At 37.0% G+C, this 9,748-nt stretch overlaps 2 protein-coding genes across 2 annotated transcripts; both read right to left on the bottom strand.

The window, feature by feature from the left end:
• Positions 1 to 1,070: 1,070 nt before the first annotated feature.
• LOC147869439 (protein FAR1-RELATED SEQUENCE 5-like) lies at positions 1,071 to 2,480 on the bottom strand. Its single transcript, XM_087324516.1, has one exon. It carries the CDS (start codon positions 2,478 to 2,480, stop codon positions 1,071 to 1,073), a length of 1,410 nt encoding a protein of 469 aa, XP_087180642.1.
• Positions 2,481 to 5,168: 2,688 nt separating this feature from the next.
• Positions 5,169 to 8,639, bottom strand: LOC147869438 (pentatricopeptide repeat-containing protein DOT4, chloroplastic-like). Its single transcript, XM_087329542.1, has 2 exons — positions 8,533 to 8,639; positions 5,169 to 8,403 (listed from the first exon to the last, which is right to left on the bottom strand). Exons 1-2 carry the CDS (start codon positions 8,602 to 8,604, stop codon positions 6,403 to 6,405), a joined length of 2,073 nt encoding a protein of 690 aa, XP_087185668.1. The 5' UTR covers positions 8,605 to 8,639; the 3' UTR covers positions 5,169 to 6,402.
• Between the last annotated feature and the right edge of the window lie 1,109 nt (positions 8,640 to 9,748).

Genomic DNA, 9,748 nt, shown 5'->3' with positions numbered 1-9,748 from the left:
CCTTCAATTTCTCAAATGCTCATTTTGTATACTATCATATTTGCTCGTATGTGTACATGGATCTACAGAGAGCACAATGTTTTGGCGTCACGAAGCACGTTGTGTTTGAGCACCATTTATACTTTCATATCATGCTTCATTTTTGTAGAACTTTATATTTGTTATCTTTTCTAAATGAAGTGAGTGTGCTTCTAATATAAGAATGTGAAAATGGTGGCCATATTTTAAACTTCAACATAAAATAAAGATCGTAACAAATATGTATACGTGAAAGGCCAAGTATGATTGTCAATGTAAAACTTTACGTGCACATACTTAATTTGGAAGATAGTTCTTCCCTCATTCTATGGATTATATATCTGGGAAACAATGAAACCCTACTTTATGTTTCACTTTCCAAATGGCTACACATATTTTAAGTAAATATTCTTGCACGCTAAGCAAATCGTATTAAAAGTTATCCAAAACTTGTGTTTGGTAGTTCTAGTATGTTTTGAAATTCAAAGTTAGGAAATTGGTAAATTCACAGTTTTTTCCGTATTTTCATAGTTTTTTTTTTAGTTTAGAAATATGATTATTTGCACTACAAATGAACATAAAGATTGTTTCAAAACAGTTTATTAAGATTTGTAGCATGTTCTAGCATTGTGTCCAGGCTCTCCACAATTTGAGCACTTTCGCCCCTCTACATATTCAAAATGAGATTTGTCCCTTCTAATTGAAGCTCCCTTATTTTTGGCACCCACTGGTCTTCCTTTTTTGCGTTGAAGAGGTTGAATATCCTGAATTTCTTTGGTTGGATCATCCAAAACACTTTGAATACGATCAATAAATGATGGCGAATGAGTCTGAGGATTGTTGTACAACTCATTATGTAATCTCTCAATAAGATTTTTTCTTGGTGAAATATTTTGACTCAAAGTAACATTGGTAATGGCTCTAGAAGATGCATTCAACTCTAAGAGCCATTGAGAGTCAATATATGCATCAGTTAGTACTTGACCTTCTTCGACCAGCTCCCTTATTATGTGTTTGCAAGGTAATCCCAATGTACTAGTGACGCTTTGGGTTCAAACATTTTTTATTTCCTCTTCATTCAATGATTTCTTGTACTGTTTAAGTATTTCATACAATGCAAACAAAGACAACTTCTTTTGCAGTGGTTTTAACAACCCAAATTTGTGTCTATCACAGACAATCAGTTTTTTACGTTCAATTTCTTTTAAAATCTTGACAGTCTGATTTTTCCAAAGCAAATTGAGATTCTTTATCACTTCCAGTGAATTTCGTTTCCCATTTTTTATGTACCTTTTTAAGACCCAATGACTACCTTCAGCATGAGATGTAGTGACTGAATTAAAATGACGTATATCCTTTACATAACAGGTTACAAACCTTTCTTTCCAAGGTAACCACGTTTGAAGTATATACTCATATTCGTCTGGATTTGTGATCTTGTATATCGAAAAATCATTCATATTTTGATTGAATTCGTTCACAGTTGATGAATAAACCAATTCCTTCCATCTTTGTAGAAATATTTTCCATTCGTCTTCTTTCTTGAAAAATCCTTTACATTTGGAACCAACGTTTTTGTTAATGTGCCATATGCAGAGGACATTTTTACACATAGGGAATGTCACCGCAATAGCATTCATTAGTGTCAGTTCTCGGTCAGTTGCTATTACTCTTGGACTGACAATTGAGCTAAAATCCCTTAACGCCCATTTGTATGATTCTTCCTGCTCATCAGGAAGAAATGCAACATCAACATTGAACGTTTGATTCGTACACGCAATTCCCACGAAATTTAGTAAGGGCATGCCGAATTTGTTAGTCTTGTATGTGCAATCCAACAAGAAAACCCCATCAAATCTTTTAGCAAGCTTTACAACTTCATTGAACGCCAAAAAGAATCCATTAACTCTACCGTCGTCATCCAGGTGCAGTTTACTAGTGTATTCTGGGGACGTGATAATATCTGACAATGTTTCCAATGGAGATCTGCCCTCTAAAAAATCTCTTTTAACACCCTTTACGGCATTGTATACTTCTTGGATTGAAGCATTACTTTGGGACTCTTTTTTCAAAGTACTAAGTATCTCCTTCAGTTCAACATTAGATACGTACATCGATTGAACTTTTATCTTACTTTCACCATCTAATTTCCTATATTTCGAATGGTCAATCAAACTATAAGGTATTTCATGGTTGTGATCACCCGAAATCTTTTTAACATACCAAACGCCTTTTTTGCACCCACAAATGATTTCAAATGTGCAACATGTTAACCTGGATCCCTTTTTCCTTTTTTGATCGCCATCGCTAGTCTCCTTGACCTTTGGTTCTCCACCCAAATCACACTTCAACTCAACTCTGTTATAAGCAGATCTTTTTGTTGTTAAAACAACACCTTTTTTAACATATTCGGCTTTGAGAGCTTCGATCATAGCTTCTTTGGAATAATAGCCAGATTCCATCCCCCCCAAAAAAGGAAGACCAGTGGGTGCCAAAAATAAGGGAGCTTCAATTAGAAGGGACAAATCTCATTTTGAATATGTAGTAGAGGGGCGAAAGTGCAAATTCTCTGCCTCCTGTCTGCTCTCTGCTACATTTGCCAGAGAGAGAGAGAGAGAGAATTGCATAATATGGGGGGATGGAGTGAGGGAGTGAGGGAGGAGCAAGCGAGCGAGCGAGCGAGCAGTTACTTCTCTTCTCTTCTCTTCTCCCTTTCCATACCAAACCTGTGAGTGTGTGTGTGTATAAACTGTGAGCGAGTCTTAACACTGACATAGTCTTAACATAAGTCAAGCCTCCTCTTAGCTAAGCATGTGCAATCCTTGCAGTATCCAAGGTACAACTTGCATCAACCATCAATGATATAAGACATCAACGAGGTCTCATGCCATCCCTAAGGGATGGTAAGGTGGTTTGGCAACCCTCTTTCCTTTCTTTAGTCCATAAATCCTTATGTTTTGCTTACATAATTAGTTAGGCTCTAACACATTATGTATGTATATGTATGCAAAAACAACATCTTAAACTCAAAATCAAGTAATGTGAGAGCTTTCTCATCTCAAAATTCTCTTTTAGACATATAGAAGGAAAAAATGAAATATATAAAGAAATAAAATATGTACATATTACGTGAGTCTAAGACAATAGGCACACAAGCAAACAAACATTGTCTTCTATTATGTGAGTCTATGAGATTTCAGTTCGCTACATAAAAAGAATGAAGAAGCAATACTGTAATTGAATTGATGACTAATGTGGCTATATATTTACCCATTTCCATATATATATATAGTGAGGTTTCAAAACATCACATCACCAAGAAATACATATGTATCAAATGTTTGTGATTGGAATATAACAAATGTGTTTGAGATATTATTTGTATGTTTCGCCCCTTGCATAGATTTTGTTTTCTCTGTAAACAAACGTGCCAAAATATGTAGACGGCAAAAGATAAATTTAGAGCATCTAAACATTAAAGTTTAAACTTTAGAGTGTAGACTCTTGGTGTTATGATGGGTGTAAGGGCTTTCCTTAGAATGTTGATATTTTTGTAGGTTTGTTGAGCCAGTCACTCATGATGACAATGAGAGGATAACCTTGAGCATTAAAATAAAGAATGCTCCCTAGTGATAGCGTAGAATCTTAACACGTCTTGGATCTCTATCTACTAAATACACACTATTTCTCTAATAGTTGACTAAGTAATAACAATGATTAACTATGGGATAACTATTGGTTCACCTAGTTACTACCAAACAAGACCTTGCAACTATCATAGACTTTTCTGCAAGGTGGTCATGTCCTAAATGATAATATGTCCAACAAGCAACAAAGTAAAGGCGTCTCCCCCATACTTATATCATCTATGCATGTGATGACAAGGGCCAACAGATGTCAGGGTATACAAATCCCCTATATTATGTAAACCCAAGGCACGTTATAAGGGGCTCACATCTACAGATAATGGTTGTAAACTTGTATCTATTTTTGTTGCATTTGTGCTACATTGTGAACACATATGAAGAACCCACATCTACGAATAATGGTTGTATCTATTTTTGTTGCATTTGTCCTACATTGTCAACACATTAACAACTCAAATTTACCCCCCATTAAAAAATAGGAAGCCCTAGGAGAATTAAAAACACCACATTTTTGTTCCAAGTATGGTTGCACGCGGACCCTTGAATTAATGGGGATCCCAATCTCCATTTTCATCCATTGTGCTACACAATATGTACACTATCATTTGGTATTGTCACTGTGAGTGCCTAAATAAATTAAAGATTAGCTATGAATATTTGAAATGGCAAGAATGGTGAAGAAAATGGAAGGTAATCCTTGTTAAATAAAGGATTACATTTGATTGGAGGAGATTAGGGAAGATGATTGGAGTCTGCTTTAGCTAGTTAAGGAGGATTTAGGGAAAACAATTAAAGTAATTGGCGCCAGGATGTAAGCTGGTTTCATGGAAACTAACCAGAGGATAAATGTATTGTTACAGGGGTTTTGATTATTGATCATAAGAAAGTCTATGCTGATGTGAAGCTTAATTAGTTAAGAGAGATTAGAGAGCTTAAAAAGGTGGAAGAAAGAGATTATTCATATAAGTATGGCACAACAAAAAAGTTAGTTTTTTTTATAGCGAATCTGATGTAGGTGAAATTTTCGAATCTTCAAAGCTTGGTAGACAGTGATAGAGTTAATGTGATACCAGAGAATGGGAGTAAAAGGTATATGATTGATAAGGACATACGGCACATAAAGAAATGACAATTAGGGTAGAAAACCTATGACATGGGTCAAATCTAATGGCCTCTGCTTGCTTTTGAAAGCTATTTCAATATGTAATGGAAACAAACCATGAATCCTACTGGAATATGGTCATACAGATAAGGACATACGGCACATAAAGAAATGACAATTAGGGTAGAAAACCTATGACATGGGTCAAATCTAATGGCCTCTGCTTGCTTTTGAAAGCTATTTCAATATGTAATGGAAACAAACCATGAATCCTACTGGAATATGGTCATACAGAATAGTCGGTTCTCAGAAATGTTATTGCATCATTCATCACCTTATCAGTCTAGTGGAGGACGATATTGTTGGCTTTTACCTAAATGAAGATTTCTTGCAACAATATGGAGAATATATTTTAAAGAGTTAACCTGATTTTATAGTAAACAACTTTCACAGATTGGACGAGGACTATGTAACGTAGAGCTTTTGGTACATTATTGGGAGAACTATATAACATAGGGTTTTTGGTACAACAATGAATTGTGTGGAGAAATGTTGAGTGGCATATCATGACTTAGGGTTCTACCAAGTTGGAACTGTTCAATGACCACTGCCAACAACTTTAGTCTCAGTGATTCAACAATACGAATGTCTTTGCAATTCTTAGCCAATCGAGTCATATATGCTAGATAATATATATACACCTTTGGGTGTGTGTGTGTGTGTGTGTGCTACATTTGAATCATATACATACACTCGAGATGTTTTTGCAATGTACACACTGTCACACCCAAGAGATATACATTCACACTAGGTCATGTTGTCATACTTTCCCAATAGCTTATTCAAAAGATATCACCATCATAGTAGCTCAAGTTTTATATGAAGATTGCTAATATATATCAAATTATGGTTAGAATATATGCGCAGACAAGACCAAACTTAACCTAGTGATGGGGGCGTTCAATCATTACAGTAGACCTTGAAAACAGCCATTGGCAAGGCAGCAACATGTTTCCCCAATGGACTAAGTTTTGTCATAGTGTGATTCTGATTGGACCAGTGATCCATGGGACAAACAGTCTACCTGCAAATATTGTTTTTTTCAACCGAAGCAGCGTACTTGGCAGCAAGTTACCTTGGGCATGCAGCAGTGTGACTGTGGTAGCTCCTCGCAGAGAGAAGAGTGTCAATTTCAAGTATAAACTGTTGATCTTCTTTTGAGTTGCACCATTGTAGCGCAGAATAAATTGGAAAAATATCTTTCCCCAAGAGATTGAGAATGTGGTGCATCAGAACCTCAACTAATGAGGCACTACCATTATCCAATGGAGCAACAACAAGAGTTACATGGATAGAATCTTGTTCAACAGAAGAAATTTTCCAGTTAATGCTGATACACCCCAAAGTTCTTTTTGCATTTTTCAATTGGTATCCACATTCAAAAGACATCCGTAGCGAGGTGATCAACCATATTGTCATAAATGAACCTAGGCAACATTTCAATTTTTTACCTTACACTTGAAAGGGAACCATCATTGCCAATATCGAGCACAGGAAGTTGAATTCATGACCTATGGCTTACAAGGCCACTCCATCCACCTTAATGTTGCTATTCTTGGATTTGGCACTTAATATTTACTCACAATAGTCTGATTCTTGCATGCTGGCAGCAGCATATATATTACTCATGCATACATACCCACCAGAATATCCCTCATCCAATCGAACTAAATGCTCGAATGCCATTTCCCCAAGCTCCACATTTGCCCAGGTCCTACAAGCAACCAAGAAAGCCACCCACATTCGACGACGAGACAAATTTGGCACCATTTCAATAATAACCATCGCTTTGCCAAAGTTTCCGGAACGGCAAAAAAGATCGACAATGCAAATGTAGAGTTCTAAAGTTGGCTGGATGAAATATAACGAGTTTATCATATCAAGGTACAATTCCCCTTCCACCACAAGGCCAGCATGATTGCACATCGTCAACAATGCCGCAAATGTGATTGAATTCACTGTTATACCCTCAGCAACCATACGATTGAATAAAGAGATAACTTCTTTGACCTTACCTAATTGAGCATATCCCGAGATGATTGCATTCCACGACACAACATCATGAGTTAGAATCTCATCGAACACTTCTTGTGCTTTTGTAAGAGCTCCACATTTGGCATACATATCCACCAAAGCAGTGCATAGAACCATATTTTTGGACAATAACCCTTGTTTTTGGATCTCGACATGTACCTCTTCTCCAATATCTATTGATCCTATGCTTCCGCAAGCTTCCAAAATGCAAGTAAAAGTTATGGCATCTGGAGAAATCCCTTCATCTTGCATTCTTTGGAAAAAATGCAATGCTTCATGACCAAGGCCTTGTTGAGAATAACCTGAAATAAGCGCAGTCCATGAGATCACATCCCTTTTTGGAAGCTTATCGAATACTTCCTTTGCTTTTCCAAGCATACCACATTTAGCATACATGTCCACCAATGAAGTACCCAGCATCATATTGTCCTTCAATAACCCTTGCTTGTTAATCTCAGCATGTATCTCTTCACCCTTTCCAGCTAATCCTAAGCTTCCACAAGCTTTCAGAATGCAAGAAAATGTAATCGCATCTGGCAAGAGACCATTCTCTTGCATTTCATTACAGCAAATCATAGCTTCGGCATTATGTCCATGTTGCACATACCCATCAATAAGCACATTCCAGGAAATAGCATTTCGAACCGGAATCTCATCGAACACTTCTCGTGCTTTCAAAAGTCTACCACATCTCACATACATGTCGATAATTGCATTTCCTAGCAAAGGATCTTTTCCTAACAACCGTTCTTTACAAGCTTTGGCATGGATCTCTTCACCCTTCATGGCACTACATCCTTTCAAGATACAAGCAAAAGAAACTGAATCAGGGGCAATTCCATCTTCTTGCATATGTTTGAGACAAATTATAGCTTCATCAATAAGACCTTTTTGAACATACCCGTCAATCAGTGCATTCCATGATACAACATCTCGGGCAGGAAGCTTATCGAACACTTTTTGAGCTTTTATGAGCATTCCACACTTAGCATACATGCCAACTAGTGCAGTGCCAAGCACAACATTCTTTCGCAACAACCCTTGTGTGTACACCTTTACATGTATGCTTTGACCCATCGTAGCTAACTTCAGGTTGCCGCAAGCTTTCAAGATGCAAGTGAAAGTGATAGCATCAGGAAAGAAACCTTCTTCTTGCATTCTTCCAAACAATTCTAAAGCTTGATGATTGAGGCTACAGTGGACATACGCAGCGATGAGGACATTCCACGAGACATCATTCCGAACAAGAAGGTCATTGAAAACCTCTTGTGCTTTCTTAAGTGCGCCACATTTCACATACATGCTAATCAAAGCATTGTTAATGTATATGTGTTTCTGAAGCAACCCTGTTTTGAGGATATAATCATGTATCCAGCTACCTCTACAGATATCTTTGTGTTTTCCACATGCTTTTATGGAATCTAGAAGATAGGCAAGATCTCCAAGCTTTGGTTCTTGGGCCCAAAATGGGTTATTCCTCAGAGCAGGAGATTGTGTGGGTTTGTTGTTGTATCTGAAATCAGGGGATCTAATCTGGCATTCCTATGAAGAAGAAACAAAACAAAACAAAAATTAGGAATACTTTAAGACAGTGCTCCAGTTGAGGAGAAAGACGAAGAAAAAAAAAACTGTCGATTGATGTTTCCATCCTTCTTGCATAGAAGATTCTACCTTGATGATCTGACAGTCATAGGATGATGAGGTTCTGTGGCCTGTGACAACATCTTCTCTAAAGACCTCCATGTCTCTATTTTGTGTGACTCCTAATCTCCCTTTCACAAACATTTGAAGTTAGTAGTTATTTCCTATGGGTTAAAAATCCTACAACAATTGATTAGCAATTAATTGTGTTCCTTCCTTGATGTCTATAGACTCTCTCTCTCTCTCTCTCTCTCTCTCTCTCTCTCTCTCTCTTCTTGTTCATGAAAACACACAATTATACTTTTTGTTTCTCAAAGATCATTGCGCTCTTACCATCAAAGCCATAAAATAAGAAACCGCCCAAGTTCGATCACGTTACTATGGGCCAGCAGTCCCCGTCTCATAGATTACAATCAGTCTCTCATGGACATTACAATCAGTCTCCCATGGACATTACAATTAACAATCGGCAACACTTCAGTTTGAACCAAATTGAACCGCGAAACCGAAACTTAACGGTTTAAATGGTTCTGTTCAATTCAAGTTCGAGTTTTTTTTAATGGTTCGGTTTGGGTGTGAACGGTTCCGCTCGGTAAAAACGGTTTGATGGGTTTTTTTTTGTAAAGAACCTTTTCATTTTTAAGCCTAATTCTCACACTTTAGGAAAAATCTCCAAATTTTGAAATAAAAAAAATTTTAAAAATTTTAAATTTTGAATTTTGACTTACGTTTGAAAACCGAATCGGCGGTTTTAATGGTTTGGATTTTTTTCTAACGGTTCGATTTGAACATATTCGGTTTAAATGGTTTCGTGGTTTAGTTCAGTTCAAGTTTCAAAAAATTAAAACGGTTTGGTTTTGACACTCTCGAACCAAACCGAATCGTAGCTAATTGTTTAATTACAAATATAACTATCTATTTATCTATCTCAATGGGATCCCTCCCCATTGCGATCATCGATCGACATGGAATATCTTGTGTGAGACCAAATGCTTATGGTTCAAAAAGATCCCTCACATTGGCTTCATAGACTCACTGGGATACAAGTAAGCATATCCACAAGACACATAAAACACCAAACTTTGTATCTTGGCCGAATGTAAGATATGACACACACAAAAAAGGTTTGGAATATGGGATGCAACACACTTGCTTCTTGATGCATTAGAACATTCCTCTAGTGAATGAAGCCATTTTGCAACACCAATGTATCATGACACGTGGAGGCTCACACTCCACACAATAT

The sequence above is a fragment of the Azolla caroliniana genome, unplaced genomic scaffold, assembly GCF_043228905.1.
Source record: "Azolla caroliniana isolate FFs.n. ecotype wild unplaced genomic scaffold, voAzoCaro1.0.p SCAF_1, whole genome shotgun sequence".
Lineage (NCBI taxonomy): Eukaryota > Viridiplantae > Streptophyta > Polypodiopsida > Salviniales > Salviniaceae > Azolla > Azolla caroliniana.
The sequence above is the reverse complement of the archived record's forward strand: the minus strand, read 5'-3'. Positions and strand labels throughout refer to the sequence as shown.